The sequence below is a fragment of the Barbus barbus genome (genome assembly GCF_936440315.1).
Source record: "Barbus barbus genome assembly, chromosome: 48".
NCBI classification, from domain to species: domain Eukaryota; kingdom Metazoa; phylum Chordata; class Actinopteri; order Cypriniformes; family Cyprinidae; genus Barbus; species Barbus barbus.
In genome coordinates, this window is record NC_136726.1 from 9,557,943 (window position 1) to 9,576,527 (window position 18,585).

Below are 18,585 nucleotides of genomic sequence, written 5' to 3' on the forward strand. Positions count from 1 at the left end.
TGACCAGCTAAACATGTGGTCAAAACCCCTCTAAAACCAGCCTGATAAACCAGCTATGACCAGGCTGGGAGACCAGCTAAAACCAGCCTGGCCAGCTTAGGCTGGTTTAAGCTGGTTTTTTCAGCAGGGGTGCCACCTGTTCTTGCCGACTTGCTATGTTCATTCACCCTGTTCCTGAATATGAGCAGATGGGGGGGAAGGAGGGTGGATCCATTTCTCTCTAATCCACACTGAACATCTCCTCTGCTTATTTCAGTGACATCTCATCTCGTTGTCTGGCATTAGATAGGGTAATGGCTTTCCACAATAGTGTTTTTACATTAAATGCTAATGTATGTTAAGAGCTCAAATGTCCACATAAGTACATAAGCATTTCCCTTATATGGATATTAGGTACGTAAATGTACAACTTTCAAGCCTACTATTAAACATGACTATTGATAGCTTAACAGATGCTATTATGAAAGCTAGCATGCTAGTGTTTCCCTAAGCCATCTGTGTCCAAATGGTTTGCTTAAACCAAGATATTTAACATGAAATGAACTACCATTCATTCTCAAAATATTATAGAGTTCAATTTAAGATGTCACCCCTCCCATTGCAGCCATGAGGTACTAATCTAAAAGCCCATACTTCACCATAAGACTCTCATTAGCAATGCATGCTAACACTCAGGAATGTCTTGGAACAGGGCCACTAGTCCATGCCAACGTGATTACATTTAAGATTAACATACATGTGACTGCAACTTTGAGGTAATTGCATTTGATACTAGACATCCTATACAAGGAAAGCAGCATTACTTAATTTGAGAGGGAAATAAGCTAGAGTGTGAATAAGAATGTCCCGCTAATGCTAATAAAGTTAAGCAAAGCATTCATCCTAAAAACACATTTTCCATTATTTCCACCAGTAATTCATTCATCATCCTCACCCAAAATAAATGTATGCATATTAAAGTTTTGCTGCCCCGTCTAACTTGGTATATGTAGATAACAGTGTTTCGAATGGGCGCTGAGGGACAAGATGACATTGAAATGGCTATCCTCACTGCGTTACTGAAAGGTATTGTGAATATGCGGACCTTCTGAAATACCACAGATTTGGTTCATGGTTAGAAATGAACTATATATAATGGGTGTTCATTGTAATTCAGGAACAAACGCATCAGCTCCAGATCAGCTGAGCTTGGCTCTGGCTTGGAATAGAGTGGATATAGCACGCAACCAAATCTTTGTGTATGGACACAATCTACCGGTGTGTGAAATAAACTATATCCAAGAAATAAGACAATATTTATTTCACAGAGACTTTCTCAAGTTAAAATGTTTGTTTTCATAGCCTGCAAGCGCCCTCGCTGCCATTTCCACCAGCGCAGCACCATCTCAGGAAAAGCAGAAAGGAGCAACTCAACGAAACAAAGGAAAGGCTAGAGGGAAAAAAGGCAAAGGAGGCAAAGCCAAACCAGAAAAACCAGAGGAAACTGACCCCAGAAAGTTAGAACTACTGAACTGGGTAAGACGGTGCAACTCTTTTGCTTAGATTTCCCCTAAATATCTCATATAATGTATCTCATATACATTTATATATGAAGTCTTACTGGTATTCCTAAAGTGGTTCCTAAAAACTTAAGTAAAAGATTCATCAGCCTGATTTTATCCAACAACTCCAGAGTTCTTGAGTCTTTGATACCAATTAATTAAAAGAGCCAGCTCATAAGAGTCGTTTGATTATAAATCAGACTTTAGTGTTTGTGTTGTAGGTTTTTGATTCCCTGAACAGATGTGTCTCAAGAATCATTTGTTTATGAATCGAATTATATCATCCTTGCAGCTTGCTTATCATTATTTTGCGGTCTGTAGTAAACATTAGTACCAGTTAAGTGAGACATGAAAGACGGTTTATGGTCCACCTTTTACTAAATTCACAACTGGCTAATCTAGATAATTAATGTAACATATATGAAGTACTTATCTTTAAGTTTAGTGTTTCAGCAAACTTAGCATTTCCTAACTTTAAATTCCTGCTCGCTGTCGCCCTCTTCAGGTGAACTCCCTCGAGCAGGCCATGATGGACGCTTTGGTTCTGGACAGAGTGGATTTTGTCAAGCTCCTGCTAGAAAACGGTGTAAACATTCACCATTTTCTAACCATCCCTCGATTAGAGGAGTTATACAACACTGTAAGCACTGTAACCATTATCACTTTGGAGCTTATCACAAAGGAAGTACAATAGAGCATGAGAGCAATTCATTAATCCACAGAAACAATATAGGCCCTGCTGTCATATTTTTTGATATTCCTCATAATTCCATTACTCAATCATACGCAATCTGTGTTATTTTGTGTTTATCAGAAACTTGGTCCTGCCAACACTCTACATATTGTCGTGAGAGATGTTAAAAAGGTAAAGCTGTCTGACTTTTGAATTCTGGTTAATCCAACTTCACTGCTGACGTTTTCTAAAGAATATATAAAAAATATTATTTTATGCATTGCATGTAACTTGACAAACATCTCAGGAGAAATAACTTTTATTCTTTTGATTTCAGGGGAATCTCCCACCGGATTACCAAATCACATTGATCGACATTGGACTGGTGGTGGAGTACCTGATGGGTGGAGCCTATCGCTGTAACTACACAAGGAAAAACTTCCGAGCTCTTTATAACAATCTTTACGGACTAAAGAGGGTAAAACATAGAGATTCCTCAAATGACTAAATGTTTTAAGTATGCACAAATAGTCAAAGTAACCTAATGTCCCTTTATTTCCAGCCTAAAGCCCTAAAGCTGCTTGGAATGGAGGTACACATAAAATATTTGAACTTTTTTAAATTACATTCTGGGAAAGATCACCCAATATCTCTATTAATATAAATATCCTGTTTACCGCATTAGGATGATGAGCCCAGGACAAAAGGCAAGAAGAAGCAAAAGAAGAAGAAAGAAGAAGAGGAGGACATTGATGTGGATGACCCAGAGGTCAGCCGCTTCCATTATCCCTTCCACGAGCTAATGGTCTGGGCAGTGCTGATGAAAAGGCAGAAGATGTCTCTGTTCCTGTGGCAGAGGGGCGAGGAGGGTATGGCTAAAGCTCTGGTGGCCTGTAAGCTCTTCAAAGCCATGGCTCATGAGTCGTCTCAGAGTGAGATGGTGGATGACATATCCCAGGATCTCGATAACAACTCCAAGTAAGTGAATGTAAAATTCCTTTCAAGTCTGGTTCACTAATATGCTGGTATGAATGTACAACCTATGAGGGGGGAAAGGCAAAATGCTAAAATGTTATGCTAAGTTAAATGGTAAGTGTTTTTTTTTCTGGAGTTGGTTTTATTACTTTTTTGTTGGTTTTATTTAATTTTAGGGAGTTTGGAACTTTGGCCTACGAGTTGCTGGATCAGTCCTACAAACATGATGAGCAACTAGCCATGAAACTGTTGACTTATGAGTTAAAGAACTGGAGTAACTCTACCTGTCTGAAGTTGGCAGTGGCTGCCAAGCACAGAGACTTCATAGCCCACACCTGCAGCCAGATGCTCCTCACTGACATGTGGATGGGCAGCCTGAGGATGGGTAAAAACCCAGGACTGAAGGTGAGGCAATTTCTTTTGATATTTCCAGGGTTCCTGGAGGCCCTTTAATTAAAATGATCTTGAATTGGAGCAGGAAATCTTATATTTCATCTTAATTCATAGTCATTGCATTAAGTGTTACATGTACTGCAACAAATGAACATCTTCCTGATTATTTTTGTCTTGTTTTCCCGTTCAAATATCTAGATAATTTGTTGTAAGTTGTTTCTTAATTGCGATTTGCCTTTTTCTTCTGTTTCTGCAAACTCCAGGTTATACTCAGCCTCATTTTCCCACCTTTTATCCTGCTGTTGGATTTCCGTCTGGGTGATGACGTGTCTCATCAAGTTACTGCAAATAGTGAGGACAGAAAGACCAAGGATGAGGATAAGTCAGGCCGGGTAAAAACTGCACCACTCCTTCTATTTAAACAAACCACTCCTTTATTAGATCAGTGTAGCGTACATAACTGAAAGCTCTTGACCCGACATAAGAGCTTATCCATCAGTAAACACAAGTCTTGCGTGACACATCCATAAATGATGTAGATAATAAGTGGAAGGATTAAATAATAGAAAGCATAGGTAGTTTGCAGATACTCTATTATTTTACAGTCTATAAAAACTCAGTATTTATGGTTAGTCCTGTGGGGGAAAACAGTACAGGAACTCTAGCGCAGAGGTTATTGCTGCATCAAACGGCTTCTTAATCTTATGTTTGGTCTGGTTAAAACAAATCCAGGAATTTTTGGTGATTTAGATTTTAGAGAGGATGCTATTTCTATTGTAAAACCACCTCATGTACATCTAGGATGCCAATGCAGATGCAGCCTCTAAGAAAGGAGATGAGGAGGAAGGTCATGAAAAAATGAGACGGATTCCTATTGGAACGAAGATCTATGAGTTCTACAATGCACCTTTCACCAAATTTTGGTTCAATACTGTGAGTAAAAAATTAATCCATCCATCCATTTTCCAAACTGTTTGTCTTATTTAGGGCAGTCTATGGCAGCATCTTGGGCCATAGGCAGAGAAATACTCTGAAAGGATTGAGTAGAATATATTATAGAATATTTAATTTTAATATATTATTATTAAAACATTAATCCAAAATCGGTTTGCATTGCACAGATTTCCTACCTTGGCTATCTCATGCTGTACAATTATATAGTACTGGTGAAGATGGAGCGTTGGCCATCCTTACAAGAGTGGATCGTCATTTCATACATCATCACTTTGGGGTTGGAGAAAGTCAGACAGGTAAATATGCAAATCTCTAATTAAAACACCACTGCAGCCACATCTCTAGAAATAGATGCAAAAACACTGCAATCAACCCAAACCCAATAACAAAGAATCAGCTTGTAGCCTATATCTGGTACTATCTCCTCCAGATTTTGATGTCAGAACCAGGCAAGCTTAGGCAAAAGATAAACGTGTGGTTGGAAGAGTACTGGAACATCACAGACGTGGCGGCCATCTCGACCTTCTTGCTTGGGCTACTACTTAGGTTGCAAAGTGAACCTTACCTGGGCTATGGCCGTGTGATCTACTGCGTGGACATTATCTTCTGGTATATCCGTGTACTGGACATATTTGGAGTCAACAAGTACCTAGGACCCTACGTCATGATGATTGGGAAAATGGTAATGCAATTAATTTGATTAAATCTGTTATACTTTTAGACCTTGTACACTTGATTGTCAACTATATGGACTTTTTGACTTCAATAAGCTGCCACCTGTCTTGCAGATGATTGACATGCTGTACTTTGTGGTGATCATGTTGGTTGTCCTGATGAGTTTCGGCGTGGCACGGCAGGCTATCCTCCACCCAGACGAAGAGCCCACATGGCGCTTGGCTCGCAACATCTTCTACATGCCTTATTGGATGATCTATGGAGAGGTGTTCGCAGATTCGATAGACCGTAAGACTAGAATTCATAGTAAGATTTTGTTTCCTGCCTCCAGGGTAGATAGATAACTTTCAAACTTGGAGACAGAAAAATTTGTTGTCAAATTGTGGTTATTTCAGTATTTCAGGCTGTATGCTATTACACTGCTGTACACATAGCAGCAGTTTCTAGTTGATTATCCAGCCTGTCTGTTGATTAAGATGTTGGATTTGATTAATTCTTGTTGCATACTTTATTCTTGTTTCTCCACTTGCACTAACTGACTGTTCGTGTCTATTCTGCTCTTCGGGAATGTGCTCAAGTTTACGCAATGGAAATAAACCGTAAGCAAAACTATGAACATTTGACATAATGATAAACACTGTTTTCATGAAAAATAACCCTACTAATGGAATAGCGCCATTGGAATTGTTGTGAATGCAGAACAGATTGATGGTTGCTGCTATAATATAACAAAAAGCTTTTTTAAACAGCCCCCTGTGGAGAAAACTTATATGATGAGGATGGGAAAAAGCTTCCACCATGCATCCCTGGAGCCTGGCTAACACCGGCCATCATGGCCTGTTATTTGTTAGTGGCCAACATCCTGCTTGTGAATTTGCTCATTGCTGTCTTCAAGTAAGAATGCTACCATTTCATGGTATTGATGACCTATTTCACTTGTAGCATGTAAAAGCCAAACAATTTTTGGCTATTGGTCTTTACACAAATGTCTTCATTGGTGTATATCTAGTAACAGTTCAGTGTTGTTTATTCACTGCTATGTGTTTTCTCTCATTAAAGCAACACGTTCTTTGAAGTCAAGTCCATTTCGAACCAGGTGTGGAAGTTTCAGAGATATCAGCTCATCATGACCTTCCATGACAGGCCTGTGCTGCCTCCACCAATGATTATCTTTAGCCACCTCTACATTCTTTTTCGCAAACTCTGCTGCCGCTGTAGCAAGAAAAAGGAGGGAGAACTGGATGAAAAGGATAAAGGATTAAGTGAGTTTCATAAAATAATTAGACCAAAATATATATATATTTTTTTTTTGTGATGTGTGGCCAACTATGGTGACCCATACTCGGAATTTGTGCTCTGCATTTAACCCATCCAAGTGTACACACAGTAGTGAACACACACCTGGAGCAGTGGGCAGCCAATGCTGCGGCGCCCGGGGAGCAGTTGGGGATTCGGTGCCTTGCTCAAGGGTCTCACCTCAGTCGTGGAATTGAAGTGATAAATGATCAAGATGCAGGTTAACCATATTTGCTTGTATTCTATGTCTTTTCCTCATAAAGAGCTTATTCTTACCCCGGATGAGCTGAAGATGCTGTATGAGTTTGAGGAGCAATGTGTGGAGGAATATTTCAGGGAGAAAGAAGATGAGCAACAGTCCTCAAATGATGAGCGTATCAGGGTTACAAATGAAAGGTAATTTAAGTACAGGAATACGGGTAAATCTCTTAAATCCCAGTATAAAGGCTTCTTATCTATTCAATCATCACATTTACATAATCTTCTTGTTCATGTTCAGGGTGGAGAACATGTCCATGCGCCTTGAGGAGGTGAATGAGAGAGAGAACACAATGAAGGCCTCCCTTCAGACAGTGGACCTTCGTTTGTCCCAGCTGGAAGACATTAATGGCCGAATGGTGAATGCCTTGGAAAGACTGGTGGGAATCGACCACTCCGAACTCACCCGAACACGTTCATCGGCCTCCTCTATTTGTGACCCCTCCTCTCTCCAACGTCACAGTAGCATCAACAGTGCTGATGGGTACAGCCTCTACCGGTATTACCTGGGTGTTGATGACCGTCCACCTGAGGAGAAAGAGGCAGATCTGAGTAAAACAATAAGCACTACAAACCTCAACACAAAGGAATATGGACAGAATCTAGAGGTGGATATTCCAGGGGTAAAAAGACGCCTTGGCTCATGTGTGGACATCCGAATCATCCCTTGTGATAAGGGTGTTGAGGTTGAAGGGACAAAGCCAGAATCACCAAAATCTACAGTTCCTGACAACCAGACTTCTTCAGATAGAGCCACACTGAAAGAAGCCTTGATGATGGAGAGAGCAAAACTGCAGGCGACTACCTCCTACCCTCTAGAAAAGGTGAAAGCTTTTAAATACTATCCCGGAGAAATACAAAGCACATCCCCGTCCACTGTACGAAGGTGTTGGAGCACAATCTCATTTGATCAAGCAAGTGGAAGGGAACCAAATCAAGAAGGAGAAGGAATGGGTGAGTCTCCAGCTACAAGACGTTGGAGTGCTGGCTATGAGTATAAGGTACACCCTAGTCTTTTTGGTCAGACGCCAAAGGTATCAATGGTAAGATCCTTTGAACAGATTGACCAGTTTAGCAACAGTTTCAATGTAGAGCAACATTCTGACCAGCCTGAGCAACAAATGCTGAGAGTTTCTTCTAGACACAGTATAGATGAGATGGGAATGCAAGACGGGGAGAAGACAATAGAGAACTCATGTGGATCAGTGAATCATGAACAACGTCAGTCAATTATTGAAGATGGGATAAGAGAGGCGGACTCAGCGGAGATGACTGGAAGACAGGCATTGCTTGATGTAGATCAAGTAAATCAGGAAGAAGGGAGTGACAATGTGGACAAATGCCTGAAAGATAGTGAGCAGGAAGAGACAAAGGAACCAGATAATCTTGAAGGAGGTCTTGGAAAGGAGGAAAGTTCAGAGAAGCAAGACGGAGAGCAAACAGAGGAGATACCAACAGGTGAAGGTCCCTTTGATTCTGAAGTCCTAGCTGATGGTAGCCATCTGCTTCTGCCAGAAGACACAATGTTCCTCCCTGGAAGATCTAAAAGCTTGTCCACAAAACCTTGCAAGTCCTTAGGAAACAGCTTGAAAAGAGCCGATGGATCGAGCAGTGAAAGAGACCTTGCTGGAACATTTGGGGACTCTCCTGATTACCCAGGTAAACCAGCACAGAAGACAAAAGATGATGCACCATCAAACGAACTACAACCAGATACCCCAGAGGGAGTCCAATAAGAACAGAAATTCAACAAAGAATTGCGCATATATTAAATTCTGTATATCCACCTATAACACTATATACTTACATTAACAGTATGCACTCAAGTGTCATGATCAAGTTAACGGAGTAACAAATCTCTGAAGCCATAGTATCAACTATCCATTATTTGTGTGCTTGCACTTAAAATATTTCCTTCGTTATATGTATTTAAGGTAGAAAATACATTATGTGACAGTATGTATCCCCGCTCACTGCTCTGGTCTTCATTATGCCATTTATGTATTATAATTTAGATGTTTTTGACTGGTAAAATGACAGTATTATGACAATTTATGGGCTAAAAAGTAAGGCTATGCAAACTGAACTAGTCAAAGGACAAAATGAGTCTACCTCAATCCAAAATGTTTGGAGTTAGCATGTTGTATGAGTGCATTCTGTTTATTGTGGGAATGTGTGTAATAGCTCCATCTGCTGTTCTGGATGATGAACTGCTGGAGAAATGAAGAAACTTTAGACGAGAAAAAAATAAGCTGAAGACAGGTTTATACAGAATTTACTTTGGTTATATGTAGTATAAAAGTCTACAATTAATAAAACCACACTTCAAATTCTTGTTCACATTTTCTTTGTTAAGGTTTCAACACATTTAAATAAGCATACTGTAGCTTTTCAGGAGACCGGTCACATTATAGAGTCCAATAACACCACGTCATCTCTTAAAATTTTTATCATACAATCACAAATATTAAAGAAAATACATGCATAACAATGGTCCCATCTGAATATCAGTGGTCATGATATATGCTACATTTGTCCAAGTGAAATGACGATCACCAAAAATTTGTGCTTATTTAACCAGTTGCATTCTTTGACTAAAACTACACAAAATCACAGTACAAGCCAAAGAAGAAAAAAAACAATAATAATACCACTTTTTGGCAACTGTATGTTTCTTTTAAGAGCCTATGGTGAGAAATATGTAAACAGTAACTAAAGGTTGCTTGTACATTGAATATATAACCTCATGTACTGGATGTTATTGTTCAAAAATGAAAAAGAGCTACAATGAGAAATATCAAGCTGGAATTTAAAAAAAAAAAGCTCAGTTTTCGTTAATGAATTTTCAGAAACATGCGTTAGTGGCTTTCCTGTTCAGCAAAATACAAAACACACTGTAGCAATGACACAAAGACCCTAGTCTCTATACTTGATTTCAAGCTAATTAAATAATTAATGATAATTTTCGTATTCAAAAAATGTGACAATTTTCACAAATCAGTGCTAGACTGAATTTGAATATAAACCCTATATTTTTTCACCCTAAGGCTAAGGATCTACAGTACAACACAGGCACAATTTCTCAGGTTTAGCTGTGTCAGACACACTATAAGTGACTGTGATTTTGCCAAGTGAGACGTGTTCCCTTTGATACCTGACCTGAAGATATTCCTTCACCCATCTTGCTCTACAGCCATCATGTTCTATCTTTGCAACCTTCCTGCAGATGGATTGATGTCCGTCTGTGCTATACATGGACGTGCCTGTGAGGAGAGCTCACTGAAAACACATATAAGGTGCTTTTAACCCACTGGCGTCCCAAAAATGGCCTTTTACACATTTTCTCTGTAAAATGTTTTGAACAAGTGCAAGAACACAGTGTATATACTTTATAAAAGACACCCAGGAACATATTACAACAAGACAGACTCACTGACTAATTCAGAAATACTGTACATGATGCATCTAAGCCTTCAGCAGCAAAGGTTTTAAGACAGCATGTGCTGTGTCCATATAGAATATTTTACAATAAAATAAAAAAAAAAACATTTGTATTTGATCCATTATCTTTTGACACAATCATCACGATTATCACCACACAACAAAGGAAACGTTTCCCATTGTGACTCTACCACCGAGTGAACTGACTAAATTTCTCAAAGCTGCATCATTCCTCTGTTCCATCTTGACTTTAAGGGCTTGGAAATACGAACCTTCATCTGTTCTTGAGCCTGATAGTCCAGCTCTTTGCAGGGGCTCGTGTGATGTGTTATACCAGCAGAGCATTTCTGGCTGCCGCAGACACACAGCGAGTGAACGTACTGTATACACTTGCTGTAAAAGCGTTACAGCAGAGCACACTTAAAGATGCTGTGCTTTTTAGAGCGCTTCTCTGAAATCTTCACCGGCCCTCCGCTATCTGCTTGACCACCGTCATTCTAGTCAACAGAGAGATAGAAACATTTTAATTTTGCTTTGTTAAACATATTTTTTAAAAATTATATAAACTCGCAATTGTGAATAATAAAGTCAGAATTGTGAGATATAAACTAGCAGTTGAGAGTTATAAAGTCAGAATTGGTTTGTTAAACATATTTTTTAACAACATAAACTCGCAATTGTGAGTAATAAAGTCAGAATTGTGAAATATAAACTGAAGTCAGAATTGTGAGATATATATACTAGCAATTGCGAGTTATAAAGTTAGAACTGTGGGATATGAACTGGAAATTCAGATTTTTTTCTCAATTGTGTGATATAAATTCACAATTGCAAGTTATGAAGTCAGAATTGTGAGATGTAAACTGCAATTCTGACTTCTTAGAATTGCAGGTTTATATTATCTTACTATTGTGACTTTTTCATGATACGTAATGAATTGTGAGATAAAAAGTCACAATTACCTTTTTATTTTTATTTTATTTAGCGGCAGAAATGGGCATCCATAGTAATCAAACTAAGTGCAATTGTAAACCAATGTTTTACCTGCAACCAATATCAAACTAAAAGCAGTTATAAAATAATGTCTGAATTTTTTTTTTTACCCACAGTAGTGATTTATTGTAATAATGATTCATGACACATATTTATTTATTTTTTTCTTAATCATTTGTACAAATCATTTTAATACAAATAATGATAAATGATATATACAGTCATGGCCAAAAATATTGGCACCCTTGGTAAATATGATCAAAGAAGACTGTGACATTTTTTCTGCATTGTTAATCCTTTTGATCTTTTATTTAAAAAATTCACAAAAAACTAATCTTTCATTGGAGAATAAGAATTTAAAATGGGGGGGAAATATCATTATGAAATAAATGTTTTTCTCTACTACACATTGGCCACAATTAACGGCACCCGTATATTCAATACTTTTTGAAACCTCCATTTGCCAGTTTAACAGTTCTAAATTTTCTCCTATAATGCCTGATGAGGTTAGAGAACACCTGACAAGAGATCAGAGACCATTCCTTCATCCAGAATCACTCCAGATCCTTCAGATTCACAGCTCCATGTTGGTGCTGCTTCTCTTCAGTTCACCCCACTCATTTTCTACAGGGTTCAGGTCAGAGGACTGGAATGGCCATAGCAGAAGCTTGGTTTTGTGCCCAGTGACCCATTTTTGTGTTGTTTTTGAGGTTTGTGTTTGGATTATTGTACGGTTGGAAGATCCAAACATGACCCATTATAAGATTTCTAACAGAAACTTATTGATTTTTTTATCTGCTGTATTTGATAGAATCCATGATGCCATGTGTCTAAACAAGATGTCCAGGACCTCCTGCAGAAATATAGGCCCACAACATCAGAAGCCAGTCCCATTTGAAGTTCCAGTTGTGTCTGATAACTGAATATGCTGGAGTTATTTTTTGGATGAGCGAGGAGAATTTTTCTTGAAACCCTCCCAAACAACATGTGGTGATGTAGGAGCTGTTTGACGATTTTTTTTAAGGTTTTCTGACCCCGAGACTCTGCAATTCTCCAGCTGTGGTTCTTGGAGAGTCTTTAGCCACTTAAACTCTCCTCCTCACCCTGCATTAGGACAATATAGACGCACGTCCTCTTCCAGACAGTTTCATAACATTTTATGTTGATTGGAAATTCTTAATTATTGCTCTGATGGTGGAAATGGGGATTTTCACTGCTCTAGCTCTTTTCTTAAAGCCACTTCACTAATTTGCGAAGCTCAATTATCTTTTGCTGCACATCAGAAATAAATTATTTGTTTTTTCTCATTGTGATGGATGATTAAGGGAATTTGGGCTTTGTTCTCCCTCCTATTTATATTTCTGTGAAACAGGAAGCCATGGCTGGATAATTTCATGTTCATAATCATCACCCTGGAGTGCTCAAAATTGTGAATATGAATGGGAAAATACTTCAGAGATATTTTACTCATAAGAATTTCTAGGGGTGCCAATAATTGTGTCCAACGTGTGTTTGAGAAAAATATTTATTTCATAATGATATTTCCCCCCATTTTAAATTCTTATTATCCAATGAGGGTTAGATTTTAGTTATTTTTTTTAAATAAAAGATCAAAAGGATTAACAATGCAGATTCATTTTCACAGCCGCCTTTGATCATATTTACCAAGGGTGCCGATATTTTTGGCCATGACTCTATAGTTACTGTAAATACTGTTTTGCCAATTTTACAAAAAACTTGAAAAAACACTCACCATTTTTCTGCTAAGTCGAGCCATAATGTCTCTGGCAAGGGTGAAAAAGGCCTCTTCGACATTTACGCTGGTTTTTGCACTTGTTTCCAAAAACTTGATCCCATAATCAATTGCCAACTGTACAAAAAGTAAAAAAAATTACAACAGTTATAAACAAAACAAAACTGCTAGATAAAATATTTAATAAAAAAACAAATATAACATTAAAATTCGATCCAGTATCAATTATAATACAAGAATGACATTTATTAATTTTATTTGTTCTCCTTATTTTAAAATATTTATTTTATATTATTCTTTTTAAATTATTTATTATTTGTATGGAAAACTATAGGTTTGTAAGGCTTGAGAGGCCTCACTTTCTCTCCTCTCTCTTTGGACACCTGTCTCCTGTCGTTCATGTCACATTTGTTTCCGAGGATCATCTTCTCTACGTCAGATGATGCATGCTGAAATGAGTAATTGAGAAGTTCAGCACTTCAAGTTACAGTCAAAAGAAATTAAATTCTCTAACAAATGTATCAAATTCACAAATCATATTTGATATAACTTTATAGAATGGGTAACAAGCCTATTATACAATGGCCCCTAATATGATTGGACAGCAGTGTATTAACCAATCAGAAACCAGGACCGAATCTGTTTTATAATTAATATTACACAACACAAATTATAACACTACACAAATCAATATTTGAACACATTCTTCTTTAGTATTACCTCCTCAATGTTGCGTATCCAGTTTTTAATGTTCTCAAATGACTTTTCACTGGTGATGTCATATACCAACATAATGCCCTAAAAACAAAGCAAGCAGAAATATGAAACATCCACCTTCAGTGATCCTCACTTTCACATACTGTATACTAGAGTAGTAGCCAGCAGTGTTTTACCATAGCACCTCTGTAGTACGCCGTGGTGATCGTCCTAAATCTTTCCTGTCCTGCTGTGTCCCTGTAAAACAATCAGACAGTCACAAGCAAATACTATATGCATCCTTGGTCCTTCCTTCCTATGTCACCCTCGCTCGGCCTCAGCACTTCACATTCATTAACAGTGAATCCCACCCTGCTCTTTGCCAGGTTTTAATATAAACATCCTGTAGATAGAGGGAGAGGTACGGATGTACAGCCTGTCCATGACACTATTATCTGCACGTCTCATCCTTCATTAGTCACCTAACTGGACAGGGTGCGTGAGCATTATGACTGTTAACAGGAAGACCAGCCACAATGTGTAATGTGATCTCCTTCTTACTCATCAATCTTCACAGATGAACGATCAGGCTGTAACAAGTTAGCAGTGTTAATGGGCTAGCCATATGCTATATTAGCAGGTTATTCAGTGTAGTGTAGTAACTTGCGTATATGTAGGCTATCAGACTAAGCAGTTAAAATATGCTAAGCTTTGGCTAGTGGCTAATTTTCTAAATTTGACATAGGCTAGTGGTATGCTACACTAGCAGAATAATGGGCTTGTGAGATGCTATGATAGCAGGTTACTGCTAAGCTAGTAGTTTAATTGATGAGAGGTACAACACAAAACGTGCCTGCTAACTGTTTAACTTGCAAGCTAACTGGAATACAATGAGAAATCACTTATTTGAACATTTATAGTTATATATTATCATCTATTTGACATATTACTTAAAAGATTTTGAAAACGGATGTTTTAACCAGGTAGCCTACCTGTGTTTACAAGTTCTAACTGATATTTCAGCATTGTAGGAGGCCAAAAACCTCCTTGTAGTGCTTTGAATGAAGTACAGAAATTAATTAGCATATAGCTAGCTCATGATTAGCTACTTGCTTTTGCTAATCACAGGCAAGTTGTAGTTGTAATGGGAAAGAAACCGCACTTAATTGTACTGAATGTGCACTTATATTATAGTATAGTAACACTTATAAAATATATTTTTAACAAAACTTGGAGATAATATAATATTGCTGAAATAAAAAGCCGCTTATGTGAATTTAACACTTATTTTGATGTATTGCACATGTCCTTGATTACAATGTACTTGATTGTATATAGGAATTATTTGATAATTTGATAGGCTAATATGGTTTAAATGTTCTAAGTCACAGCTTTATTAAAATGTGTAATTACAAATATGCAAGAGGTGTCTTTTTTAACTTTTAGAAGTAGCCTACAATATCTTACTAGCTTCAAAGCTACTTACAAGCAACAAAACTTTTGTTCTCTATATTCAGAAAGTCTTTTTAAGATGTGAATAACACACCAACAGTTTACACGGCTTTAAATATCTCTGAAGACGAAGTGTAAATGATGATATAATGGGACATTTATAAAACAGGACTTAGTGCTGCATATTCACGACAAACAAACGACTCACCATATCTGCAGCTTGATTCTCTTCCCATTCAGTTCAATTGTTCTGATTTTGAAATCAATTCCTGGCAACAGAGAAAAAGAGAAACATCGTCAGATCTTCAATGACTGACACCACATGGAATCAATGGTACAATCGATGTTGCACTGCAGTGGTGAAGATATAATTAGTTGTTTCCTGTTCCTGGGGTTAAACTGCTTCTCTTGCAATTTTTTGCCCTGTTGGTTAGTGGAAAATTGGTTGTTTTTCTGTATTCCAGGTTGCCTCGCACAAATGCTGTGTGTCACGCAACAATAAACTCAACATTTTAGGTTGCTCTGTATATGACATCTCAAGCCTATTGATGGTGTTGAGAGATCATTGGTTTCCAATCAATAACTGAATCAAGATGGAGGATTCAAATCTTATTCATGATGCAAAATGTGAAGATCTGGGCTGGTAAACAAAAGGTTTATACCGAAAAAAGGTTCTTGTCTTAAGCACAAACCTCACTAAATTTTGTTAAAGTTTTGTTACCTCATGTCATTTTGTCCAACAAATAAATTGTTTTTTATTTATTATTATTAGCAATGCATTTCAGTTAAAATGTTTGGGCAAATAAAGGTCCACTGATTGGCAAAATGCTTACGAAACACCAGCTACCTGGCATTTTTAAAAAGCTGTGTAAACATATTTACTCCACGAACATGGATAACGGCGTTTACATGTTGTCTGCAGCATTATGATATCCCAAAATGCACATAAAAATAGGTGGATAGAAACATAGCAAATAATACAAATGTTTACATTGTCACAGGAAGCAGAGGTGGGACGCTCAGAGAAGTGTGGGTAAGTATGTAGAGTGGCCACAACTGGGGTCATGGACGTCCTGGCACAAGAAAGCAGATGCCAAACAAATGCTCGGCTGCATTGGCGGAAGAATGCTGAGATGGGCTGAGTAAATATCACGAGAGCATGATGGGGATTTAAACAGTACAGCCCTCTGTTCACGGTCAAGTCTACTATGACCCTGCACAAAAGAACTGTACTTTCCCCAGCACCCCGTCCTGATGTCACCAAAATGTTGTTCATACAGACTGACTGATGATTTCTAACACCCCAACATAAAACATTTTCAGCAAAATTGCTGCTTTTCACCAGGGAATGTTACAGATAAATGGACTGCAAATATAACTAAAGTCTGAAAGAAAGTCAAGGCTCAGAGACCCCATTGCAAGACAGCATCGCAAACAAAGGCAGAGGGGGCGGTGACGTTTTAGTCAGATGGAAAACTGACAAAGGAAATGACTAAACTCTCTGTGCAGGCAAACGAAAGACAACTGTGCAACATTCACACACACACACACTCACTGCAAAATAATTTTCTCATGCCGTATTTTGTCTAAAAATCTTTAAAGCAAGATAAATGTACTTGATATTTTACATTTTATAAGATGTTTAAGATATTAAAAACTATTATTTTCTTGTTTTATGTAAAAATAGAGGTTATATGAATCATAAAATAAAGGTTCTTTATCAGCATATGGTTCCATGAAGAACCTTTATGGTACATTCATGGAACCTTTCCTTTCCATAAAAGGTTCTTTATACTGAAAAAAGGTTCTTTAGACTATTAAAATGTTCTCCACACTAAAAAAAAATATTTTAAGAACTGTTCAGTAAAAAACCCACAATGGTACTTTTATGGTATCGCTGGGGAACCTTAATTTTACCTTAAGTGTATGCGTATGTACAGAAAAAAAATACAGAAAATTGAAAAAGAGCAAATCAAAAAGGCGATGTTGCTGTCAAGCTTCTTCACCCTGCATACGTATCAATATAGTTTATCGCAGGTTTTCTGCATCATCAAGAAACACGCTCCTTCTTTCTCACCGTCAAAGAATAATGACTCTCGTATGGAAAACAGCATCTGCTTATGGTTTTAAACCTAAATGCTATAACAAAACATCTATCAGCAATGTACTGAGTGGCTCCATCAGTGTGAACACAAAATGCCTATATAACTCAATACAGTGTTTATGTTTCCCTTGTGTAGACTCCTGGATGAACTTGTAAGGCCATTAGTGAGCAGGGTTCACAGGTTAAAAGTAGATACAGCTCTGGTCAGCAAAATATGACTCTCACACCTTCGCAGAGGTGACAGCATTGTTTCCAGTGTACCTATATCTGTATATATAGATATAATCTATATACTAGAATAAACTGTCTATATGTTACTGATACTAGTTTTTCATATTAAAACTTGGATACAAATTTAGACACAATATAACGTTACTGTACAAATAAATAAAATGTATATGTGTGTGTGTGTGTGTGTGTGTGTGTGTGTGTGTCAGCCTCTCTAAAAACATTTTAAAAATATTTTAAAATGAATATTTGTCTACATAAGCAAGCTGAACAGTTGTATGTACTCAAAGGCCTAAGCATTTCTAAATTAATCCAGATGTTTTAGTTTTACACAATCACATGATTGATTAAAAAAACCCACAGGTGCCTTTTAAACCTACTTTATCTATACAAATGCCACTAGAAACTTAATTATTACAGCTTTACTGTATCTGACCACTATTGTCCTGCATATAACGGGACACGGTCCAGTACCTTCTACCCAGATCACCGGTGAACTGACCGATTGTGGAGATGAAGGTGGTGTTAAACGCGTCCTCGCTGAATCTGAACAGCAGACATGTCTTTCCCACTCCACTGTCTCCTATTAGCAAGAGTTTGAAAAGGTAATCGTAAGTCTTCGCCATTTACCAAGCCGGTATTTCCTTTATGAGTGTCAGAGCACGGTTTCCCTTGTTCATGGCATTGACACAAAATTCATAGAGGGGTCTCAAGAGAGGGCGGGGTCTCGAGCGAGGGCGGAGCCTCGTGGTGTGACGTCGGCGCATGCCTGCTGTGTGATTGGTCAGAGTAGTTTCTAGGAGGACAGTGATACGGAACACCTCTAGATCCATTACGCCTGGTAGTTATCAAGTACTGCACATATGCACGAATTAATTTAGTGTAGACTATTAAAATATCTTTTTTTTTTTCCTAAAGGCACATATAGAAAAATTACTTAACTGAACTATGGCCTAATCCTGGCTTAGTCTAAGCCCTGTCTGTGAAACCAGCCTTAAGTTTTTTTATTTATTATAATGCTTTTATTTATTTAATCTTCTCATACTCTTTATTTTTAACTATTGCATTTCTAAATTTTGTGATATATTTGTATGCTGGCCTTTAAATGACAGAGTGATAGATGAATAATACCATTAAGACCATTAAATGCAGT

General features: G+C 37.7%; 2 protein-coding genes across 2 annotated transcripts in view; one reads left to right on the forward strand and one right to left on the reverse strand.

The window, feature by feature from the left end:
• Window positions 1–9,092, forward strand: part of trpm1b (transient receptor potential cation channel, subfamily M, member 1b) — a 52,909-nt gene extending 43,817 nt beyond the window's left edge. Inside the window, exons 10-28 of the mRNA XM_079412184.1 lie at window positions 993–1,065; window positions 1,157–1,257; window positions 1,342–1,515; window positions 2,047–2,181; window positions 2,356–2,406; window positions 2,552–2,692; window positions 2,777–2,806; window positions 2,900–3,192; window positions 3,366–3,594; window positions 3,846–3,974; window positions 4,384–4,515; window positions 4,704–4,832; window positions 4,967–5,218; window positions 5,325–5,517; window positions 5,790–5,810; window positions 5,961–6,105; window positions 6,271–6,473; window positions 6,771–6,903; window positions 7,007–9,092. Coding sequence (XP_079268310.1) covers window positions 993–1,065; window positions 1,157–1,257; window positions 1,342–1,515; window positions 2,047–2,181; window positions 2,356–2,406; window positions 2,552–2,692; window positions 2,777–2,806; window positions 2,900–3,192; window positions 3,366–3,594; window positions 3,846–3,974; window positions 4,384–4,515; window positions 4,704–4,832; window positions 4,967–5,218; window positions 5,325–5,517; window positions 5,790–5,810; window positions 5,961–6,105; window positions 6,271–6,473; window positions 6,771–6,903; window positions 7,007–8,501 — 4,059 coding nt within the window. The 3' untranslated portion in view covers window positions 8,502–9,092. The remainder of the gene's footprint in view (window positions 1–992; window positions 1,066–1,156; window positions 1,258–1,341; window positions 1,516–2,046; window positions 2,182–2,355; window positions 2,407–2,551; window positions 2,693–2,776; window positions 2,807–2,899; window positions 3,193–3,365; window positions 3,595–3,845; window positions 3,975–4,383; window positions 4,516–4,703; window positions 4,833–4,966; window positions 5,219–5,324; window positions 5,518–5,789; window positions 5,811–5,960; window positions 6,106–6,270; window positions 6,474–6,770; window positions 6,904–7,006) is intronic.
• LOC306866816 (ras-related protein Rab-8B) lies at window positions 9,015–18,132 on the reverse strand. Its single transcript, XM_079412186.1, has 7 exons — window positions 17,935–18,132; window positions 15,309–15,369; window positions 13,846–13,906; window positions 13,673–13,750; window positions 13,312–13,401; window positions 12,953–13,069; window positions 9,015–10,703 (listed from the first exon to the last, which is right to left on the reverse strand). The coding sequence occupies exons 1-7, from the start codon at window positions 18,056–18,058 to the stop codon at window positions 10,611–10,613; spliced, it is 624 nt and encodes a 207-aa protein (XP_079268312.1). The 5' UTR covers window positions 18,059–18,132; the 3' UTR covers window positions 9,015–10,610.
• Window positions 18,133–18,585: the final 453 nt, after the last annotated feature.

What these genes read in the sequence shown, in the direction of transcription:
- LOC306866816 (XM_079412186.1), bottom strand. Translation starts at nt 18,058, where the DNA reads ATGGCGAAGACTTACGATTACCTTTTCAAACTCTTGCTAATAGGAGAC. An exon ending in CACCTTCATCTCCACAATCG is followed by an intron (nt 15,370 to 17,934) that starts GTCAGTTCACCG and finishes CTCTGTTGCCAG; the next exon opens with GAATTGATTTCAAAATCAGA. An exon ending in CCAAAGAGAGAGGAGAGAAA is followed by an intron (nt 13,070 to 13,311) that starts GTGAGGCCTCTC and finishes CTTTTTGTACAG; the next exon opens with TTGGCAATTGATTATGGGAT.